This window comes from Lemur catta, chromosome 4 (genome assembly GCF_020740605.2).
Source record: "Lemur catta isolate mLemCat1 chromosome 4, mLemCat1.pri, whole genome shotgun sequence".
In the NCBI taxonomy this organism is placed as follows: Eukaryota; Metazoa; Chordata; class Mammalia; order Primates; family Lemuridae; genus Lemur; species Lemur catta.
In genome coordinates, this window is record NC_059131.1 from 53,304,900 (window position 1) to 53,329,686 (window position 24,787).

The following is a 24,787-nucleotide window of genomic DNA, read 5'->3' on the forward strand; positions in this document are numbered from 1 at the left end:
AAGTAAAAATGGGGATTCTCCCCACATTCTTTGAACCACAGGGACCCCTTTTCCCAGGAGTTCCCAGAAATATGGGAATTTTCTTGGCCAGGGATGGGGAAGCTTTTCATGTTGGAAGGCCACATTAATTTAGCTGTAATCAAATAAGCCCACATTCAAGAAACTTCAATTAGATATACTTAAAAATGTACCTATTTTATAAAAATCTAACTACAATGTACTTAATAATTTCAAAAAACAAAAACTATTTGTTAACTTTAAAGTTAACTAACCTTTTAATGACTATATTGTGTCTGCTTTTTGTTGGAAAGCGTTTGAATATTTGGTTGCAGCCTGGAGGTCCGCATTTTTCAGTTGATCCTATGGGTATCAGTCATCTGTGACCTTAAGGGCGTCTTGATTTGGGTTAGGTAGGAGAATGTAGATTCACAGCAATAAATGGTTGAAAAGCAGCAAAGCATTTTATGAGCATGTTGCCGAAGGCATGGGTATTCTGCATTTTTCCAAATTTTAATTCGATCTTTCTTAGCATCAAACAATGACTTTAAAATGTCATCTACTGAGAGCTCAATCAATTTCATCTGTAGTTCTTTAGGTGTGTTGGTGATATCAACTAGGTGAGGCTGAAGTGCTAATTTAAGTGTGATGTCACAATTCTCAAAGTCAGTGAAACTTTCATTTTATTCTTCAATTAATAAGTCTGTAACAGCTGCATATTCTTCAAATGATTCGCATATATCATCCTGCTCATCAGTTACCTTTGCTAACTGGGGAAAATGTTCATACGAATTTTCCTTTTGAAGGAGTGTTTTGAAAAAAGATAGCTTAGATTTTTTGCTACATATCATATATAGACTTAGTTTTACCTTGTAAAGAAATATTCAAGTCATTTTGATTTGACATGATATCACACAGAAATGCTGCATTCCTATAGAAATCTAATGTCAGTAATTCACATTGCTGATTCTGGTCTTCATAAAATTTAACTATCTGTTCTCACAGAGATAAAATTTTGGCTAACACCTGTCCCTGCAATAGCCAATGCACTTTAGAATGACAAGGCAAATCCACATTGAATACTTCATTGTTCAACTTTAGCGTGTTACAAAACTGACCATGCTGTGTTGCATTTGCATAAATATCATTAACAATACTTATAACTTGTTGCAAAGTGTCACTTAAAATAGTAGCTTTAGCACAGAGATTTTGCTGATGCAAGATACAATGAAAAGAAATGAGAGCATCTAAATCTGCCAATATTTTTTAATCTGTGCAGTAAACCCTTCATGTTTTCCTGTTATGGAAGGTGCATCATCTGTACATACACTCAATAAATTTACCAAATTCAGTCCAACTTCACGCTATTTACCTTGAAAGTTGTTGAAGATATCTATTGCCGTGTTCTGTTTGCAAGAGTGCCCAAAGCGAGTATCTCTTAGTAGCAAAGAAAATCTTCTGTTATGACCCAAGTGAAGTCAAAAATGTGCGCTGAGTCAGTAGTATCAGTTGATTCATCCAAAGTGATTGAATAATGTATATTTTCCTTTTGAAGTATAGCATGAAGTTGTTCTGTTAAGTTGAAGGCTAATTCATGCTGCCGATCAGTTATGGGTCTCTTTGAAAGAGGCAGTTGTTTGTACTTTGAAACGTCAAGATCTAAGCATCCTGCAAGTTCGACAATGCATTCTTTCACAATTTCTACATCACTGAATGGCTTCCCCTTTTCCCGAGTATATAAGCTACTGTATAAGTTGCTTCAGTAGCATTATTTCCAGGTCTCATTGCTGCTTGAAAGAATTGTCTTTGTTTTTGCTTGTCATCTTTTAATTTCTGCAATATAGCCATTCATGCCTCTCCCTCTAATTTAAAATATTTATGGTCCTTATGAGTGTTGTAATGCTCATGAGCGTTGAATTTCTTTAATGTTGATATTGCAGTATCACAAAGCAAGGAAATCATCTTCTCTTTAGCAGAAACAAGATAATATTGAAATTCTCAATCCTTATTAAAAAATGTTTTCTTTCTTGATCTTCTTTGACATGTTGAGCTGTTAAGCAGACAGAATTAAAAAATACTGTTGAGCTGTGCAACTATTCACAGATTCCACTTCAAACAGAAACGCAGTGCACTGTTGTCAAAAGCTGATAACAGACTGGCATACTAGACTCCAGCAGATTCTCACCAGCCAGCCTCATGCAGTAGTTGCACCAGTCAGATGGGGGAAGATAGAACTAAATCATGAGTGTAGTAGCCATCAATTTAGTCCTTATGGCTTGCTAATGTTATAATTGTGCCGGTCAGTCTGGGAGGATTATTTCATTGAAACTTATTTTATTCTTTGGTATTTTAAATATGTTCATTTTAAAAATAAAATTAAAAGACAAAAGATAAACAAAATGTATTAATAAAAATAGAAGGATTTGTTCTGTAAAATCTGGATTCAGTCAAAAGTCCACCCTTAAGGACCTAGAAAGCCACAGGTTCCCCACCCCTGTTCTTGGCCTTTAGGTGACATCCCAGGCCACTGTCACATGACTAAGATCCACCCTCAGGTTAAAGACATGAGAAAAAAAGAGAAGGAAAAATCTAGAATTCACCATTGTGAACGGGTCATTTCTCTAGGTTTTAACTCTCCTCCGCAATCCGCCTGCTTTGTTTACTTTTCAGAGTCTCCACTTGATTGCTTTTTCATTTTATCCAAAGTTTTTTGTTGTAATCACCAAGATGTAAGCAATTACAAGTGTACTCTATCTTGTCTGCTGTTATGTCAATTTTATAGATAAGGACACTGAGGTTCAAAGAGTTTAGATAACTTGCTGAGATCAAGTAACTAGTAATGGACAGAACTAGTATTCTGATTCTGGATTCAAAATTTGGTCCTGCACTTTGCATTATATCATGTTCTTTGAAGATTTCTTAGCTTCATCAGTTTAAACAATTGACAAATTTTAATAAATTTTCTGGTCACTTCATTAGTATAATAGAGTGTATAATGTCAGTTTAAGTACTACTTAGAATAATACTATAGAATAATTACCACTATATAAGATTCCCTGAAAACTCCAAGGATAGTCTTGCTCCCAACATTAATTAAAATACTTTAAATGTGTCATCATTTGGAAATGAGGTCATGTCAAGGAAGTCCAACTATTCATTCAAAAGAAATCAGGAATAGATGTTCAATTTAATCAAATGCATTTTTGTTGTCTATTAAGATGGTCTTATTTTTTCTTTTACCTACTAGTACAGTGAAATTCATTAAAAACATTTTTTAACATTGGATCATTTTTGTATTTCTGGTTACACTGGTTATAATATATTCTTTAATGTATATCTGAATTCCATTTTCTGTATATAATTCAGAAATATAGTATCCCTATTCATAATTGTGGTAGGTCATCATTGTCTTTGTTATGACTACCTTTACTTGTAGTATTTTTAATTCTTTTTCACTTAAATCAATACTTCTAGAATATATTGTGTTGTAAAATATAAGGCTAACGTCCAACATTTTTATCCCTACCTGATTAGCCAGTTTTTCCAAAACCATTGTGGAATGATCCTTTACGAACAACTTGAAAAGTTAACCTTTTTGGTAGACTTAGGTTCATTACTAAGTTTTCTATTCTGTTGCTCTTCCATTCTGTTTTTATGTCTGTTTCTATACTTGGACCACATTGTTTTAGTTAGTTTTAAAATCTGGAGGACCAATCCTTCCTCATTTTTAATCTTAGGCAAAAATCTCCTTGGTTGTTACTGGGTTTTTCCAACCATGTCCATTTTAAGTAATTTTTTATGCTCCAAAATGTCCTTGGGATTTTCATTTGAATTGTATGAAAAGTACAAATTAAACTTATCAACAATGAGATGGTATTTTTACTGTGCTTATTTTCTTATTTAAGAATATATCACTTCTCTTTTATGTTCCTCAGTAAGACTTTAGTCTTTTCTTCAGGTTAGTTTCATGCAGTGTTTGTTAACTTTATTCCCACACATTTTAAAGATTTTTTTCCATTGTGAATGAAATGTTTTTCTGTTGTATTTTCTAAATTGTTATTGTTCACTGTAGACCAGTGAACCTATAGTTTGTGGCCCACAGGCTTCTAGTGAACTTTATAAAATGACTTACAAAAATGCACGTCAGTGGGTTTTCTATACAAGAGAACATGTATGTAGTTTGTATTAGAAGAAGTCTTCTAATTTCCGCCCCCCCCAAAAAAAAAGCTTAAAAAATATTGGTTTGAGGGAAAACAATAGCTTTCTAATAGATTTTGTAAATTTATTTCTTATTCTACCAATTTAATGAAACATTTTATTAGTTCTCATACTTTCCCTGTTAATTTTTGAGTGGTTTTCCAATAAGATGATTGTAGTATTTGTAATTAATGATAACTTCTGTCCTCTTTGCTAAAATTTATAGTTATTATGTCTCCCCATATGTCTTCTTCTTACATTGGCTAAAACTTTCAGGCTATAATTCCCAACAGGGTTTCACAATTACGTGCTTTATTGGATGTTGACTTCATAGAGATATTTTATCTGCTATGTTAAAGAAGAAGTCTTCAAATGCAAGTTTATTAAAAAAAATTTTATCTGAAATGGTTAAGTTTCATTAAATATCCTTTTGCCATATCAAAATAAGTATACCTCTTCTATTTCTTTGACCTCTCAATGTAAACATTTTAAATCAAAAATTTTCTAATGAAAAACTAACCTTACATTCCTGGATTAAATTGTATTTATCATGGTTTGCTGTTTTTTATTATATTTCTGGATTTGATTTAATATAAGCTGGGGGATATTACTTATCAATATTTAATATTGAGAATATTCTGGGGGATTATTTCATATGATCATTGTCAGATTGGGAGTAAAAGGATTGTGCAGGCTTGGAAAAATGAGTTGGCAGTCATTCCGTATGCTATAGAATAGCTTAACTAACATAGAAAGTATATGTTTGTTCAAGGTTTAATAGAACTCAGAGGAAAATCACCTAGGCCTAAATCATTATTAAAGTTCTTTGACAGTTATCTCAGCTTTTTGTGTGTCATCATTTTAATCACGTTTTCTTTTTTCTACCTTGAGAAATGGTAGAAATTACCAATGTATTGGTATTTTAAATGTATCACATACCTTTTTTAATTTTCAAAATCTCTTCTATATCTTTGGTTATATCGCTTTCCTACATTTGTGTAAAACTATTTTTTTAATCTTATTTCCCCATTCAAGTTACCTAATGATTTGTTTCTTAAATTTTTTCATCTATTCTATTTTGTGTATTTTTTTATTTTATGATTCATTATTTTATTCTTTTACTATTATTAATTCCTTCCTTGTGCTTCTTAAATTGCATCTTGTTCTGGCTTCTTAAGATGGCAGTTATTCACTGTATTTTATTATTTCTTCCATAATAATAAAAACTATTAATAATCTGAATTATACTTTAAATCTGATTATGGTTGTTGAGTTTCATACATTCTGACATGTCCTATTCTTTTTAATTTCTAAATGGTTTAGTTATAATTTTATCTTTGATTTAGGATGATTCAGAAAAGTGTTTCACAGTTTCCACATACCCTTTCTCAATTTCTAGAGTCATTGCATTTTTTTCAGAAAATGTGGTTTATGTAATTTCTATTTTTTAATGTATTAATTTTCATTGATGGGCTCTGACTTCCCCACCATACAATTCATCTAAATATGAAAAAAACACTTAATCTATTGAAATAAAAAAATTTTATTTATCATCTGTGTATGTTAGAAAACATGTATACTTTAAGGAGTAAAAGGTTGGATATAAGAAATCTATTGATTACATTTTAAAAATATTTTATATCTCTTTACTTGATCTGTGAAGATAGACATTTGACAATTTTTCCACCATGACTTTTATTTGAATTTCCAACATATTGCTTTATAATTTACACCATATTATTTAGCTTATATATATTTTCATTATGGAGTATACTTCTAATCAATATAAATAACCTTTTTGTCCCCTTTAATGATTTTTGTTTCATAGACTTTGTCCAAAATGAATGTTATTAAATTTGAATTTTGTTTGCATTTTCCTGATATACCTTTGCCCATTCATTTATTTTTTACCCTTATTTGATATTTTGTTTAATTTTCCATTGATTTGAAAAGTGTAATTTCCTTTGCATTCTAATGACAGTTGCCAATGAATTTCATTTGCCCTTACTTCTGGGGGATGGACACGCTTGAAGCTCTGACTCGATTGGGGCAAGGGCAATATACGTAACCTAAACATTTGTATCCCCATAATATGCTGAAAGAAAAAAGAAAAAATAATAATATCTGTTAATTCTTCTTGCTGAATTGTTTAAAGAAATATCTGCATTATATTTTGTAAACATGTTAACAATAATGATTTAAACTTACTGTAAGATTTACTGATTTCATTGAATATATATGAAAGCACATACCACACACACTTCCTTTCTAGTACTTAGAGTCTGTATAATATACTTTTAATTTCTCAGTTTGCTGAGTCTTTTTAGGTTAAAGTTTTCCTGAAGGATATGTAGATATAAAGCTTTCTAAGTCCCTACTTATCGGAGAATTTCTTTCTGTTCACCTCCAGGTAAATATTTCAATTGAATGTAAAGTTCTTATATCTTAACTATTATTTCCCCTAAATTTTCTAAAGATAATGACACATACTCAACTTGCATGTATTAGAGAAAGGAGAGATGTCAGTTTAATATGTTTCTCCTGCACGGGTAGCCTGTTTTCTCCTCCTGGCTGCTTGAAGAACTTTTTTCCCTTATCTTATATATATATATAAGATAAAAAATATATGATATATATGATAAATATATATATATTTAGTGTCAACAGAATATATTTAAATGTAAGACCTTTCATTAATTTTGTATGGTATTTGAGCCAGTCAACTTAAAACATTTTTCCTCTATTATTTCTTCAATGATTACTTTTTTCTGTCTATTCATTAGATTCTTGAATCTATCCAACGTCTCTTCTATGACTAAGTATAATTTTTTAATCTCTCTGTCATTTCTCCTTGAGTGATAGGAGAATGTTTCTGTAATTCACCAATCCAAGTTTTTTATTTTTAATTTTATTTTTTGGGCTCTGTTTTTGCAGTAGGCAACTTATTTTTCACTAATTCCATTATATTTTTTAACCAATGTTTCATCCTTACAAATACTTTCCTGTTCTTAAATTTTTCAATGGGGGTGTGTGTGTGTGTGAAAGAGAGAGAGAGAGAGAGAGAGAGAGAGAGAGAGAGACCGTTCTATTATTTTAGAGATGGAATGTCTTTATTATAAATATGAATTAGAATTTGTTATATGTGTTCTTCTGTTTCTTATATGAATTTATTTCAAAGGGGGATATTCTCTCAAATTCCTAAAACTGGTCCTCTATTTCCCAACTGCTGAGACTTTTCCTTAGTATAGTGACTTAAAAAAGGAACCAGCTAGATTTTTCAGTACTGGGATTTGGAGTGAGTTCTGTTAGTGATCATGCAAGATCTTTGCTGAAAATGTTAAGATCTCAAGCTAAAGAAAATGGGAAATTGTATACATAGTGTAATTTTTTTCCTAGACAGATAGACCCAGCAGTCTTTCCAAGGTAAAGGGAAAGCTGAAGCCAAAGGAAAATGGTCAGGTGTAGATGTTGGATCACTGTTAAGAACTTCTCCACTGACCTCGACTTTTCTTCTTGTGACCTGGGATCCCAGGATGGTGGGTGCTTCCCTCATTCTGGTCTCAGCAGCTCCATGTCATGCAGGAATTCTTAGTTTATGCCATGAGTATGGCACCCTTGCCTAATTTCCAGCAGTGAAAAAACATTTTCTCTATTATACTAGTTTAGCTATTTTGACACCAATTTGGAAAGGAAAATGAAAGTTAAAATGTGTAGACCAAAATCGCTATCTTTGACTGGAAATTTCACCTTTCTTCCAAACTTTGCAAGATTAAAAAACAAAGCATAACAAAACAACTATGAGTCAAGAATTATTATATTTTATCCAACCCACTGACCTCATTCACTGCTGAAGAAAATGATTCCCGGAGAAAATGAATTATTTGCTGAAATTCATTCATGTACTCAGTGGCAGCATAATTTTTTTTTAATTCACAAAATTAAAATTTTAAATCCAGTGATTTTTCTGTTACATTACATAGCTAGCCAGTACACACTGCTTCTGCATGTATGCTGCTGTCTTTTGTTTCTTATCTCTGGAATATTCAAAGGGAAGCCACCACCAATGTATATGTGCATACATATGTGTATGTGTGTGTATTTATATATAATCTTTTATTAAGGGCTTGTTATGTACCAATAGCCTATAAGAATTTCCTCATGTATAATAAAGGAAAATAATGGTATCTACTTAATAGGATTGTTATGAGAATTATTTATTGTATGTATGATTATAAATGGAGGTACTGAGGCAGAGAAGGCGAAAGGCCACTCTGATGTAAAGGTTTAGGAACCTGAATTTAACCCAGGAAGTATGGCCTCAATGTCCATGTTCCTAATTCCTATACTGTAGGATTTCCCACAATTTTACTATCATGTACAGTTTTCAATTTAAAACACATCCAAGCATACACAATTCACCACCCAAACCCGTTTCAACTTCTTAAGAAAACAGTTTCCTGGAAGCCTGTGCCCTCTACACATTTCATCTTCATGGACTTTTGAAAACCGAAACTTGGAAATACTCCTCAAAAAGAGGTAAAGAGGTAGCATCAGCATTTCACAGATGGGGTTAAGAGGTTAAGTATCTTGCTTATTGCTTAAGGAGATGGAGTGAAAGCCAAGAACTCTTGGCTCAAACTGCTGAGTGGAAACCAAGAGACCACACTTCTCTCTGCCTCTCAGTCATCCTTTGGTTTGGTTGAGAGTGTGGTTTTGCCATTAATGTCACAGGGGAAAATGACATATTCTGAACACATCACTTGATTCCTGGAGCAGAATGATTACAGACTGCCATTACCAAGAGACGTAGTTCTAAAATTCTTTTCTAAATTTAAAAACAATGACCGAGAGAAAGAGTCTTCAGACATTTAGTGCTTCAAAGGAACTTGAATTTATTCCATTTTGAGGTACTGTTCATTTACCTGTGAGAGGGCTTAACGGCATAATTAAGAGAAATGACAAGGGAGTGGGGCACTTATTTATTCTCTTGTCCTGTTGATTGAGAGACATTGTGTGCTCTGCGTCCATGGGCAAGTTCCTTATCTCTCTGTGCCTCTGTTTCTTTATCTGAAAAATGAACAGAACTGTTGGAAGGATTAATAAGGCAGGCAAATAGTAAATGCTCAGTAAACATTAGTTGTTACTATCATTGTTGTTTTTACGGGTTTTGATAAACAGCTAAGAATCATCCTGAACAAACCCCACCTCGAATCATCACAGCATGTCCAACAGTAATTCAAAGAGTGTGTCCCCAGCCTCCCTGGAGCACATCCTTCTGTGGCGTTATTAATATTTGGCCAGTCTATCCCTACATAGAGGGATACGGGTAGAAAATACTGCTTATAAAAATTATTGTTTCCTTTGTCTAATGGTTCTAGCAAGACTTCTTCCAGACAACAGTACATAGGCAGTGTCTTTAGAGGAAATTTGTCCAGGGGCTCCCCATGTTGAATCTTAACAATGGTAAAGGAACCCACCTTGGAGCAATTCAGCAGGGCTGGGAACAGATTGATTTGTGAGAGTAATGTGGTGCAGTGCTTCTCAAATTCTTCCTCTGGAGTACCCCTGTTAGCTGTAACTAACTTTCTTCTTTCTTTCTTCTGAAAGTAAAAGGGTACTCCTGAGGTCCTAAGGTATAGCTTGAAGTTTCTTCAGAGTACTTTCATCTTAAAAATGCATGTGCATTTGTCTTCTAGTCCATAATATAATTCCACAAGTCCATTATATAAAATGTTATATAAAAATCATGTTGAGTTCGTTCTCAAATTTTGGAGCACAATTTATGCTCTGGAAAAAATATTATATGTCTCTTGTGTTTTTGTAAAATATACACTTTTACATACCAAGTTTGTATTTAATAGAGAAAATACAGACTTCGTACCAGGACCCAGTCTAGCTTCCAGTCTGTGCTCCACACCATGTGCATGTTACTGCATGTCTCTGAATCTGTTTTCTCACATGTAAAATGAAGATGGTAATGCCCACCATATGGAGTGGTTATGAGGCTTTTGGGAATTAATGTCTGGAAAGTGCCCAGCAGGGACCCTGGCATATCGTAGATACTGTCCCTCACCTTCCTCTCTCATATGGCAAATACAAAATAAGGGTAAATACTGATAGAGCAGTATCCGGAAACATTTCTGTTGTCTGAATGATGACACTAAGGCAAACGGCAGGAAGGGCCGATACAACCAAAGAACAGTAGCATTCTCAAACCCAAAGCTAGCCAGCCAAAACCAACAAATTGCCTGTGGGCCAACAGAAACAATCCCAGTACTAGTCAACGTGAGGTAGTTCTACAGAAGTGACACTCGTGTCTGTCACCTGACTCTCAACTCCTTGGCCGCCAGTGCGGGTGACCTGCTGAGCACTGAGATGCTGACTTTGATAGCCTCTGAATGCCTCCTCATGAACTTCAGGGTTAGCCCTTGCTTTTCACCCTCAACAAATTTTTTTCAATTATTAAATATTTGAGGTGTTACAAAACTATAGAAAAAAGTGTTAATGAACACCCATTATCTTCCATCAAGCTTGTGAAATAAAAGGTTACAGGCAACACCGCACATGAATAATTCCCCTTTCTCTTTTCTTACCAGAGATAATCATTATTTTGAATTTGGAGTTTATCATTTTAATGGGTGTTGCACACTTTTATATGCCCATAAGCAATATATATATATTTGTTTCACATTAAAATTTGTTTAAAATGGCCATATTGTATGTACTTTTCTTGAACTTGCTCTTTATACTTAACATGATGTTTTTGAGACTTTTTCCATGTATATACATATAGTTATGTTTGGTTCCTTTTAACTATTGCTACTTTTCTATTTCATTATATTCTGTTGTACTAATGTCTCACCGTGTACTTCACTGCTCCTTATTCAGATCTTGTTCATGGACTTTCTTTCTTTGCTATTATAAACAAAGCTGCAATGAACATTCTTGTACTTATCTCCTGTTGAGGGGTGCAGAAGCAAGTATTTCTTTATGATACAGGCATACCTCGTTTTATTGCCCCTCACTTTATTGCACTTCACAGATATTGTGTTTTCTACAAATTGTAGGTTTGTGGCAACCATGAGTTGAGCAAGTCTATCGGTGCCATTTTTTCAAGAGCATGTGCTCATTTTGTCTCTTTGTCACATTTTGGTAATTCTCACAATATTTCAAACTTTTTCACTATTATTATGTCTCTTGTGGTGGTCTGTGGTCAGTGATCTTTGAAGTTACTACTGTAATTGTTTTGGGGTGCCACAAGCAATGCCCATATAAGACGGCAAACTTAATTGACAAATTGTGTGTGTTCTGACTGCTCTCCCAACCAGCCATTCCCATCTTTCTCCCTCTCCCTATCCTCTGGCCTCCCTATTCCTTGAGACAAAACAACATTGAAATTAGGCCAATTCATAACCCTACATTAGCCACTCTCTCCTGTGCCCTCCAAACGCTTACTGTGGTCACTGATACTGATCTAAGTGTATCATCCTGACAATTGTAAATGCTCACCAGAGAGACCAGGAAAGACCCAGTCTCTACTGGACTAAGAGGAGCATGGAACTGAAGGTTCTTAGAAAAGAAAGTTTAAGTATATTTTGGTGACCCTGAATATAGTGCCCACTTTCCACCACTCCCATATCCTGCAAAATATGGCGCAGCTGAGGAAAAGGGTTAGTGATGGTTAGGCTTAATAGGGTTTGTTTCAAAAGCCAATTGGTGCCATAGGAAAGCACATGGTGAAAGCCATTGCACAAATGAGCAACCAATGAAAATAAAACTGTATAAAGAGGAGTTTGGACAAATTAATCATGTTCTGTGATTAAACGATCATTCCTGTCTTTTATGCTGCAACCTTTGGAAATTCCTTGACAGGCTTCTCTTTGCCAGCCTCAGTTGTACCTCAGAGTACCTCAGCTGTACCTCAGCCTCAGAGGCTAGTCTGTACTAGCCTCTCTGTTACATCATGGAATACTTCTATCTGCCAAGCATGGGCTCCTCAGTTCCCAGCAGATATCCAGGTTCTGTTTCTGCTCACTTTCTGGTCCCCAAATAAAATCAGATGCAGTACTCTGAGCTGCAAGGGACCAGGTAGATCTTAGAGTTCCACACCTTCATTTTACATTTGAGAAAACTAAAGTTCAGGGAGGTTAGCTGACATGCCTAGCACGTGGAAGAACTAGATTTCAATCCCAAGTCTTCCTCCAAAGTCCACGATCCTTTGAGTGGACTTTGGTACTGAAGTCATGGGATGTATGAGGTGACCTTATAAAACAGTGTCAATGTGAGGATGGGTGATCAGACTGAGTTCTGGAGTGCTCCAGTCTTTACAGTTCTAGAGGAGAAGGAAAAACCCACCCAGAAATATGAGGGGAAACAGCTGGCAAGGTAGAAGGAGAGTATGGTGCAGTGGACGTCAAGAGAAGAAAGCATTTTTTAAATGAGGGAGAGATCAACTGTGTCTTATGCTGAAAGCAGTTGAAGAGGTTGAAGCCAGAGAAGTGACCTTTGGATTGGCAACATGGAGGACATTGCCAGAGCAGTTTCAACTGAGTTGTGGAGACAAAAATCGGAGCACAATGGGTTAAAAGGTGAGGACTTCCAATTTTAAAATGAGGAATAAAGACATATTTACCCTTTTCTCCCAAAAAAAACACCCCAAAACTTCAAACAAAAGCGCAAAGTTCATCTTTGAGGAAACTAAGAAATATTTAAACCATAAAATCACTACATATGAGGACAGAAAGGAAGGAAGAGTGGCAAATGATGTAGCACTATAGAGAAAAGTCAAATATAATCCTGCAGAAGGAATTATTAATACCAAAGAAGAACAAGCTATGTAGCCTTGAAGAACCCTGGAAAGCTCAAAACCTAGAACTATCAGACCCTGCAAAAGGCAAGGAAGGGCTAGAAGATGGAAACTGTAATATTGTTTAAAGATTTATCTAAGAAGCTGTTCACCCTTCAGAACCACCCTCTCCCTCCCAGAACAGTTCAAAAACTACCCCTTCTCTAATCTCCACCAGAAAAGAGAAGTTTATTATTCTCTGGCAAAATTGCATAAGAATGGGCTCATAGTCAGGAACATTAGGCACAGGGAGATTATGGAAACATCTGGAAAACAAATGTTGCTATTTCCAGCCTTCCCTCTTGTTCAATCTCAGACTTAAAACCTAAGGAAAGAGTTTGAAAACTACGTCTCTGTAGGAATAAATGTCTCAAAGGAAAACAATGTACATACACTTATATTTGAAGGTCTTCAGCAAAAAACCTGTTGACAAAACCTGGTCATCACCAATTGGCACACTCTGCCATGCACACAGAGTTTTCAGCAAGCCTTCTAGTCTCACTCGTTCAGTATGGACAGACAGCCAAAGATCACTAATCATTTGAAGAAGGGCCCCACCAGGAAAGATGGGGAGGTGAGGAGGCAAGTTTGAAGAAGCTATGTCATGAAGAGAAATGCAAGTAAGTAGGTCAATAGCTAGAGGGAGATACGGGGTCAAAGAGGACTTTTTTTTTTTTTTTTTTTTTTTATATGAGAGATACTAGAGTGTATTTACATGCTGGCAATCAGCCTCTAGTATTTTTCTTCCTGATCTGAGACAAATGTGTAGTCACAAACATTTAGAGAAGGCCTTTAAAGTATGTCTGCTTTTGGTTAGGATATAGAGGGATGTAAAAAAAAAAATGTTCATTTCAATGGTCAACCAGAAAAGCCTGGACAAAATGAAATTCATGTGTGTCTGTGGGGATAGAAGAGACACAGGAAGCACTGAAGAACTGAATTAGAGAGAAACAAGCCCTTTGTAGCTAAGCAGAGATCACAGAAGCCTGCGTACTTGAGGGTGGATGCCTGGTCTGCGTATGGGCAGCTGGAGGGGTAGGTCTGCCACGGACAGAGACTGCAGGGGTGAGGAAACGTCAGCTGAGCCTTACGCAGCCACGTGTGCCAGACGGATGTACTAGAATCGGAAATGAAAAAGAAATCTCTCAGCCTGACAGTTTTGCCCCCTCACCCACACCTCTGCATTTTTCCAAAAAAGTAGCAGTGGCGGAGTTGCTGAAAAGTCAAGAGAAATCACATAATCATGTGGATTCTTGCAGTGCTTGGATTCTGGAGTTCTACCAGTGCAAAATCCAAGGTCAAGCAAAAATATCTGAAGCTGTACCTCACCCTCTATACTGACAAGATCACAAAGGCGGGACAGGGCAGAGGGCTGGGCGTTCGGCTAACAACAGGGAACATGTTCTAATCAAAGCTGCAGCCCAGCCCAAGCACAATCTCACTCAAGGAGGAATCTGAATGATCAGCCCCTCGCCCTGGTACACCAAGAATAAAAGGCTTACACTCTGCAATGAGTAAACCAATCAATATTACCTAAGTCTCCTCTGCTTTTGTTATACTCAGTGTCTGAAATATAAATTAAAAGATTATGAAACATGGGAAAAAGCAGGGAAATGTGCCCCACAATAAAGAAAAAACACAGTAATAGAAGCAAACCACAGATGACTCAAGTATTGGAATTAGGAGACAGGGACTTCCAAGCAACTATTATAAATATGTTAAAGAATTTACAGGAAAAGGTGAAAATAATGGGGGAAGACATGCATGGGTCATCAGAAACAGAAAGAAAACTCAAAGAAAGAACCAAGTGAAAACTGTGGAACTGAAAAATATAATATTTGAAAAAAATTCATTAGATGGGCTTAAAAGCAGGTTGGACACTGCACAAAAGGGATTAATGAACTTAAAAACAAGTCAATAGAAATTATCCATATGGAAAGAAAGAAAAAGTTTGGGAGACAGAGGGACAGAATGAACCAGATTTGTGGGATAAGATAAAGTGATTTAATACTACTCAATAATGTGTGTCCTTGTAATTGGAATACCAAGCATGGTACTCTACACACAGATCCAAAAATCTCAAATAACCCCAAGCAGGACAAATACAAAGAAAACATCACCTAAGTATGTCATAGTCAAATTTCTGAAAAATCTTAAAAAGTACCCACAGAGGACAGAGGAAAGACTATCACAGAAGAACAACATTGAAAACAGTAACTTACTTTTCATCAGGAAAAAAACACATGCAATCCAGATGACAAAGGGCCAATATCTTTAAAGAAATGAAAAGGAAAAAAAAAATTAACGTAGAATTCTATATCCAGTTAAAATATTGTTAAAATTAAAGGCAAAATTAATACACTTTCAGGAAGAAAAAAGCCTAAGAGAATGATCACCAGCAAATCTGCACTACAAAAATGCAAACTAAAGGAATTCTTCCAGCTGAAAGAAATGACATCAGGTATAAACTAGATCTATCGCCGGGCGCGGTGGCTCACGCCTGTAATCCTAGCACTCTGGGAGGCCGAGGCGGGTGGATCGCTCGAGGTCAGGAGTTCGAGACCAGCCTGAGCGAGACCCCGTCTCTACTAAAAATAGAAATAAACTATCTGGACAACTAAAAATATACATAGAAAAAATTAGCCGGGCATGGTGGCACATGCCTGTAGTCCCAGCTACTCGGGAGGCTGAGGCAGTAGGATCGCTTAAGCCCAGGAGTTTGAGGTTGCTGTGAGCGAGGCTGACGCCACGGCACTCACTCTAGCCCGGGCAACAAAGTGACACTCTGTCTCAAAAAAAAAAAAAAAAAAAAAAAAAACTAGATCTATCCCTCCCTCAAAAAAAAAGAAGAAGAAGGAAGAGTACTAGAAATGATATTTAGGTAAATATAAAAGGCTATTTTTTATTTTTTCTTAATTTCACAGAAAGACAATTGTCTAAGACAAATAATAACGTTATATTTTGGAGTTTATTACACATATAGAAATAAAATATATGATAATAATAGCACAAAGAATGAGAAGGAATTATATGAAAGTATTATATTGAAGAGTTCTTCTGTTATATCAGAAGTGGCATAATATTAACGTACAGTAACCTGTGATAAAATAAGAATGTATATTGTAATTCATAGAGCAACTGCTAAAAAAAAAAAGACGAAGACATATAACTTTGTTTTTAAAAAGCTAGTAGATGATATTAGATGAAATAACCAAAAAATACTTGATCAATGTAAAAGAATGTAGGAAAGGTGAAACAAAGAACAGAAACGACAATTAGAAAGGAAAGAAAACCAACCATGTCAATTCTTAAATATAAGATGAACAAAAAATTCCAGTTAAAAGGCAGAGAATGTCACACTGGATAAAGAAGCAAGATCCAGTGTATTGTAAATCTAATGATTCATTAAAAACACCTCAAATATTAGTAGCTTGAAATAGCTTATGCTGGTTTCACCTGGACTTTTTTATGCATTTATCTGTAGGCTCAGCTGGGCATTAGGCTCAGCTGGGAAATATTCTACATCTGGGACAACCACAAGGCTCTCTCTCATTATGGTCTTTCATTCTCAAGGAGGCTAGAAGACCAGGTTTCCTCTCATGGTGGCTGCAACTTTCAACAAAGCAAACTCCAATGTACATGTGCTAATAGAGCCTTGGTTTTTGTCAAGTTTACTGATATCACATGGACTGCAGCAAGTTACACGGCCAACTGCAAAGCCAGTGTGGGAGGGGAATATACAAGGGCAAGAATACCGAGGTTGAGGGTGATCTCTGGGGGATTAGTATAACAATCTATCAGACACAATTATATATGATTTACAAGAGACACTTTCAATATACATGTTGTGATAGATTAGAAGTGAAAGAATAGAAGAAGATAACACTGTGCAAACACTAATCCTAAAAAAATTGGAATGGCTATATTAATAGTAGGCAAAGTAGACTTGACAATAAAAAGTATTTACTAGAGATAAAAAGTAATCAGAGAAAGTCCATGGGTCAAAGGCAATCCATGGGTCAAAGAAAAATCAGAAATTAGAAAATGTTTCCAACTGAATAATGAAAACCCAACATATCAACATTTGTGGGCTACAGCTTATGAAGTGCTTAGAGGAAAATGTATAGCTTTAAGTAATTGTCTTAGAAAAGAGGAAAAGTTGAAAAGATTTAAAAGGAAGATCTTATAAACTCAAAGTAAGTAGAAGAAGGAAAATAATAACAAGGGAATCAATAAAATTGAAAATAGACAAAAAATAGAGGAAGACAATAGAGAAAATCACAAAGGTCAATGTTGGATATTTTTGAAAGAAAAAATTGATAAACTACCAAGAATACTGATTTTTTTCAAGAAGATAAAATACAACTTACAAGTAATATCAGGAAAGAGGGAGTATTATTACAGATCCTACAGACGTTAAGAGATAAAGAAATATTATGAATAATTTTATAGAAATAAATCCAACAATTATAAAGGAAATGAACAAATATCTGGGCATGTTACTGTATATAAATTATATCTCACTAAAAATAGATAGAAAAAGAGCTTTGATTCAGCATGCATCTTGATCATGTTGGCCTATCTTTGGTAAAAGTCCCAAAGAGGCTATATATTTATATACATTTTAATGTTATGTACATTATAAATTAATGATTACAGTTGATTGTGGAACTTCATGACTCTAAAACTAACAGCAAAATGTCTTTAATCTGTTCTTGTCTGTTCACTGCATTGTTTTTTGTGCTGAACAACTGGAGCTTTAAGGCCATCTGGAAATGCTACAAGAGTAGCATTAGTGGTAATAAATAGTGATGTGTGTTTACCATATAAGTTAAGACTCCAAAGCCAACAACTGCAAGGCATTTGAGAAGAGTCCAATTCCACAGAAGCTCTTTTACAAGGAGACAAGGAAATTGGGGATGCAGAACTGATGTTGGGTTATTTTGGGGTGGGGGTAGAGGTTGTTTTTATAGAACAAAAATATGGTAGACATTGCATAACTCCAATGGGGATTTTGCTGTGGGAACTTCAGTAGGATACGTGGGATAAAAACTCGTTGAGTGCTTCTTGACATGCTAATGTGTGTTCATACTTCAGTGTTTTCATTAGCAAAGATTATCAAAACGTCAGAATACAACCAGAATCCCGGAAAATAATCATCATAAAGACTAGAAAGTTTAGAAGACACTGTGACTGATTGTCCCCACCCACTAACCCTACAAACGAGCATAGTGCTGGTTGCATGATATGTGCTCAGAAGTAGTGGTAATGGTTGAATGCTCCCAAACTGGAATCATTCATGCAGCAGTCACCTACTTTATGTTCATCATTACATGTTGTGGGGGTTGCAAAAGGAACACAGGACATGTGGCCTGAAAACCTTTAACTTCTAAGTAGGAGCACTGGCAGACATGTGAAACCACCAAGGAAAACAGGAGCTCTTTAATAATAGCTTCTCGTCATAGAATTCCCAGCCTCTCTCATTTCCCAGGAAGATAACATTTCATTTGGTAATAACTGAGTTCTCAAAGAGCTTCTTATCATCCTTTGAAAGATCTTTCTCCCGATTTTCTTCAGTTTCTAAGAGAGCATAAAGAATAGATCCTTATGACTAGTTCTGTTGTCCCAGAATTAAAACAGACCCACAACTCCCAGGAATCCATCTGTTTTGTTTGCTTAGATATTGTGGATGCTTAGAGAAGGGGCTGGGAGTAGGGAGGTGGGGCCGCGCATTATGATCTTTTGAGCAGGAAGGGCAGTATATCAGGGAGGTTGTGATCGGCACTCACAACCAGTGAGTTCATATCTTGCCAGACACAAAGCATCAAAGATAAGGACATTTTCCAAAACAGCTTTTCTGCTTTTCCTGGTACCAAAAAAATAGAAAGCTCAAGAAAATACTTGTTAAAAAAAGAAAAGGAAATAGGCTTAGAGAAAATACCCTAGTTCCCAGACTTTATTTGGCAGGGAAAAAATACAGTGAAGCCAAGCAAACTTTTCCACACCCCCAATATGCCTTTTTTTTTTTTTTTTCCCAGCCATCTTTTTAAGTTTCCAGTCTTAACACAATATTCCAATTCCAGACCTGGCTAGTCTATGACCAAAGAATAATTAAGATCATATTTACTTTTACTGCCCAGTCTTCTCCCACCAAATTGTCAGAAATTAGCCCCTCTTCCCCCCAGGCCCCCCAGCTATTATGAAGAGTTCCATTGTGCCACCTCTGTGTGCTCAGAAACAGACCCCACCTTTCCTGTCCCAGCTTTCCCCTCATGTTACCTTGCTGCTTGCCTGTGCTGCTGGGACCCTCACAAAACTGCCCATCACAGGGCACAGCTGCCCTCTGCCAGGTGGCTGCTAGTGCCACATACCATCCCCACATGGCATGGTGGGGGACACTGCTCCATCGTTATCCCTCCTTCTGATGCCCAGGATGTATGCCCTTTCACGTTACCAAACAACAGAGCTGAAATTAAACTATGCCTTTTGGTGGGATTTACTGACATATTGGGGGTAAGGTAAGACACACAGCACAGAGAATAATTTTTAACCACCACGCAGGCCCAGACCCATGCTAGGGCCAATTACTAGGTCAGCTTCTGCTTGGCCTCCCTCCGCATGGCCAAGTGATGCTCATTCCTGCTTCCAGTTTGACCTCTTCCCAGGATGACTGACAATGGAGACATCCATTCCTTCCACTCACCTCTTCGGCAAATATTCATTGACTGTCTGTTCTGTGCCAGGCGCTGTAGTAGACACGGAAGGTATAGTGGGAACCAAAACAGACATGGCCTTCAGTCCTCATGGAGTTAAAAGTCTAAAACTGAAACAAACAAAACCTAAACAAATAATTATATAATCAAATGTTATTAGTTATACAACATCCTAAGTGCTATGAAGCGAAAATTGTGGGGTGCTATGAGAAAATTTAATAGAGGGAGGCAAGTCAGATTGGGGAGGTCAAATAAGGCTACTCTGAGCAGTTGACATTTAACTGGGAACTGACAGCTGGGTAAGAAGCAGCCCAGTGAACGTCTGGTCAGATGGTGTGCTCAGGCAGCTGTGATTGCCCATGCAAAGTGCCCGTTGGTGAAGGGAGCTTGGGAAGACCAGTGTGGCTGTAGTGAAGAAAGTGGGGGCAGAGGGATCAAGATGAGGCTGGACAGGGAGGCAGGAGCCATCTGAGTAGGCTCTGCGAGGCCACGGCAAGGGTTTGGGATGTTATCCCAAGTACCGTGGGCTGCCATTGAAGGATTTTGAGCAGGAGAGTGAATGGCGCACATTGATCTGTATCTTAACAACATGCCGCGGCCATGTGGAGAAAGATTGGAGGAAGGGTCAAGAGGGCAGTAAAAAGGTAGCAAATGCCTGTTCTAGCGGCCTAAGCAAGAGACGATGGTGGCTCAGACTGTGGCAGAAGAGCTGGAGAAGCAGTCCATTTCCAAATATGTTTGGAGTAGAACCAACAGAATCTGATGACAGAGTTTGTTGGGGCGCAGAAGGAGAGAGGAGAGTGAAGGTGTGGCTCAGGGAAGGCCTCCAGGTGATTTGGGCAGCTGGGCATGTGCTCTGGTATCTGGATGCTGACAAGACAATCAGACAATAGTCAGTGCATTTCCCGAAGTCTCAGTTACTTGGTCTTAAATAGTCCACCTAAGAAGCATCCATAGACCAGGGACAGGCTCAGGCTAACCGGTTTTCAGTTTGCCTTTTACTAATAAAATCTTCCGCAGCCTGGTGATCCGGCCTCACCCACGGCTGCCCCATCACATCAGTTTTAACAAAGGTTAATTTTTCCATTAGAATTCCTCCCCAGGTAATTGCCAGGGTAAACTGGTAATAAGTTTCATTCATTGATGAGAAAGAGAGAGAAGGAGAAACAGTTTATCACACCGATTGAGAGCAGGGCCTTTGGGATTAAATCCCACCTCTGCCACTTACTAGTGGAGGGGACTTGGGCAAGTTCCTTAGCCTCTGTGTGACTCATCTGTGACATGGAGGTGGCAGTAGTATCTACCCCAGAGAGCTGGCATCAGGCTTCAGCGGATCAGTTACATTCCGTGTATTCAGAACAGAGCCTGGCACACCGTGAGTACCCAGGCCGCATGAGGAATGGTTGTTGCTCTTCACGGAAGCAAGCTCCCATTTCTCCAGCATTGTTCCCTGCTAGGAGGCCACTTTGCAGAGTAGAAAGCCTTTTTTTGAGTTAGACACATTTGACCTCAAGTCTCTGCTTTCCTACTTAACCTCTCTGAGCTCAAGTTTTCTCACCTGTAATATGAGGACAATAAACAATACACACCTTGAGTGGTTATTGTGAGGATGAAATCAGAAATCTTTGAGCAGTGCCTTGTATATAGTGGGTACTCAATAAATGTTAGATTCTTCCCCTACTCAAAAGGAGTTTCCCTTTCCAATTTAAATAGTGTACCTCCACCCTCTGCCACTGAAGAGACCCCAGGGGGAGGAAAGCAATTTCAAACGCTTTTGTAGGCTTGTAGTTTATGAATAAGGTTATTTGTTTTTCCAGAAATTACTTTCTTGCCTATTTTAGCACAGTAGGGAGCTACTTAAAAGATAAGAACATGAATGTGGGCATCTTAGATTCCAGAAAGACTGTTCCACAAGGATTCCATTTGGCCCCAAACCATTCACATTTCCCACTGCCAGTCAGACTCTTTCCCAGTGCCATGTCTCACTTCTTCTTCCTGCCCCCACCGTCACCTCGAACAATCAGAGTAAGAAAACACAGGCACCAGGCCAGGTGTGGTGGCTCACGCCCGTGGGAGGCTGAGGTGGGAGGATTGCTTGAGCTCTGGAGTTCAAGACCAGCCTGAGCAAGTGCCAAACTCCGTCTCTACAAAAAAATTGAAAACTTAGCCAGACATCAGGGTGCACACCTATAGTCCCAGCTACTGGGACGGCTGAGGCAGGAGGATCACTTGAGCCCTGGAGTTTGAGGTTGCAGTGAGCTATGATGACACCACTGCACTGTAGCCTCGGTGAGACTCTATCTCAAAAAAAAAAAAAAGAAAGAAAGAAAGAAAGAAAAGAAAAAGAAAACACAGGCACCAGCCTACAGAAAGCACTCTTGGTTGTCCTGGAAACTGTAGATTTATTCCTAGGGCTTTTATTTTCAAAGCTGACGGCACAGTTTCCTTTGGCAGAACCGTGCAGGTGGCAGAGTTTGCTCTGGACACCTCCCCCTTCCACCCATGTCCTGGTGGTGGCCTTCCGCTGGGTTCTTGGTATTTGCCTCTTTCTGGCTCACATGAGCCATTTGCATCTTTGCCTAGATTGCTGTGGTCTCCTCCAGAGCAGCTGCATTTTTAAGACTCACTTCCAATGTAGAATGAAAACTTTGTGCTTGTTAAGAGAGAAGAAAGCTTTTGCAAACAGATGTAGATTCCTGCAGAAGGGTCCTTTCCTCAATCCTTGACCCTGGATGGATACTGTAATATAAAGACTTTCCCTGTGATAGGCTTTTGAAAGACTATTGGAGCAATACAGCAGCATCCACAGAGGTAAGAAGAAGACCACCACGTATGACTATCAACAGCAAAGTAAAAAGTGTTCTAATAAGACTAACAGTGTATCTTTGGATTTCAGGGAACAGATCCGTCAAGGCCTAGAAGAACTCCAGAAAGTCCTGCCAGGAGGAGACACTTACATGCATGAAGGATTTGAAAGGGTAATTTTAAAATAGTTTTAAACTGCAAATATGAAGTCTGATATTGAAATACCAACATAGGGATGGCTTATGAGCTAAGGCACATGTATTAAGGGGGCTGAGTAGCATCCAATGGCAAGAGAGTGCAAATTTTTTTCCCATAAGCTTGTACACTGAAAACTCCTATCCAAAAGAGCTACAGACATGAATTTCCTTTCTCCTTCTTGATGCTGATGAAGGGTTTGTTAGCTAATACTTGGCTGGCAGTCATGAATCATGCTATACACAATTCCCCGCCATTCCCAAAGTGACCTTTGTTGGATGGTGGCTTCAGTGGATGAGGCATAATTCCAGTGACCTCAACTTTAAGGAAAACAAGTGCTAGCCTATGAGTAACAAGACATTGATTTATGTTCACAATACAGCCATCTATCTCTTAATGATGGGGATACATTCTGAGAAATAGCCCATTAAGCAATTTCCCGTTGTGCAAACATCATAGTTTGTACTTACACAAACCTAGATGGTACAGCCTGCTACACACCTAGGCTATACGGTATGGCCGTGCACATTCAGTTGAGGCGCCACACTTGTGGATCTGGAGGGCCACATGCAGCCTTGAGGCCACAGGTTCCCCACCCCTGGTTGCTCTTCGGCTACAAACCCATACAGCATGGCTGTATATTATTTAAATGTGAGAGTAACTTTGCATGGATAGCATTCATTGGTACTTGAGTGAAACCTGGGTGAATTATACAAAGAATCAAGACTGAGCCCTGAATGCATATCCAATACCAGAGCCCACTGCCCACTGTGGTATTTGGAGTAGCAAGCAGTGGTTATATGTCTAATGGCTCATTCATGTGTTTTTCAGGCCAGTGAGCAGATTTATTATGAAAACAGTCAAGGTAAGATTGTAGCACTTGAGTTACCATTATGAATTATTTAACTTTTTTATGTGTTTGTTTCTGAAAAAGTGCCTCAGTGATTCCATGTTTCAAAAGACACATATGCTATTGTCACTCTTCAACACAATGAAGACATGTGTAGAACAATGGCACATACCAGGTCAATTTCTACTGTCCCATTGGTGCCAAGAAAAGTTATATAACAGTAATTAAGTTCCCACTATGGCCTTAATCTATAATTCCCACAAACAGTTTTACATGCTGAATTCATTAAATTAAGAAAAGCGTTCTAATAAGATAGGTTAGTAAAGTTGCGGATTTTTATGTCAAATTTAATTTACTTGTCCTTTGCTGAACCCCAAACTTCCTCATTACTGTGATTAGATATGATATTGAGATCAAAACACCATTTGGTCTAAACTTTTCTTCACTTAAATGAATACAATGCATAAAATATACTTACTAGAGTGCCTAGCACATAGACATAATAATAATTATTATTATTGTAGCTATTACTACTATGGTGTCTTTCATGGATTGCATTTACTTATGTCTGGAAAATCTTTGAAAAGAGATTCAATAGTACCGTGGGGATTTTCCTCCCAGGCCTGTAGAGGTGTCCACTTCCTGTTTCATTCTAAATTGCAACAAATAGAAGAGTACCAATATCAACACCAAATCTTGCTGATATAAATCAACCGTGAGCATTGTTACTAGCAGCCTAAAAAAATCACTGAAAGAATTCTAGTAGGTTTTGCCAACTGCTATAATTCTTCCAGTCAACTTGTAAATCATGATGACTATTACTTTTTGCCAAACTGTCTTCAAGGGTTGGTTTATGTGGTCAACTACAACAGGTGACAGGGACCACAAAACGGCCCAAGGGAGAGTTTGCTCGCAGGCCTGGGAGACAGTCACATGGACTGCTAATAGAAAATAATCACACTTGATTCACTGGAGCTACTCCCAGCTATTGGTTCAGTGATCATTTCACCAGATTTGGCCATTTTTTGAGATAAAGCTGAGAAACCCAGAAGCAAAACCCATTCCCCTTAGAGTCTGTCCCCGTGGAAGATTCTTCTTCATGCTGGAGTTGCCTCCAGTTCCAAAAGAAAAGTTGGTGGTTTTCACAATATTGACTTTGGGTGGTTGAGCTTATAAGAGATCAAT

The 24,787-nt window shown here is 37.4% G+C and overlaps 1 protein-coding gene across 1 annotated transcript in view; it reads left to right on the top strand.

Annotated features, from left to right (window-relative positions):
* Positions 1 to 24,787, top strand: part of ANTXR1 (ANTXR cell adhesion molecule 1) — a 220,630-nt gene that overhangs the window by 33,769 nt on the left and 162,074 nt on the right. Inside the window, exons 4-5 of the mRNA XM_045549767.1 lie at positions 22,649 to 22,730; positions 23,584 to 23,617. Of these exons, the coding sequence (XP_045405723.1) occupies positions 22,649 to 22,730; positions 23,584 to 23,617 (116 nt within the window). The remainder of the gene's footprint in view (positions 1 to 22,648; positions 22,731 to 23,583; positions 23,618 to 24,787) is intronic.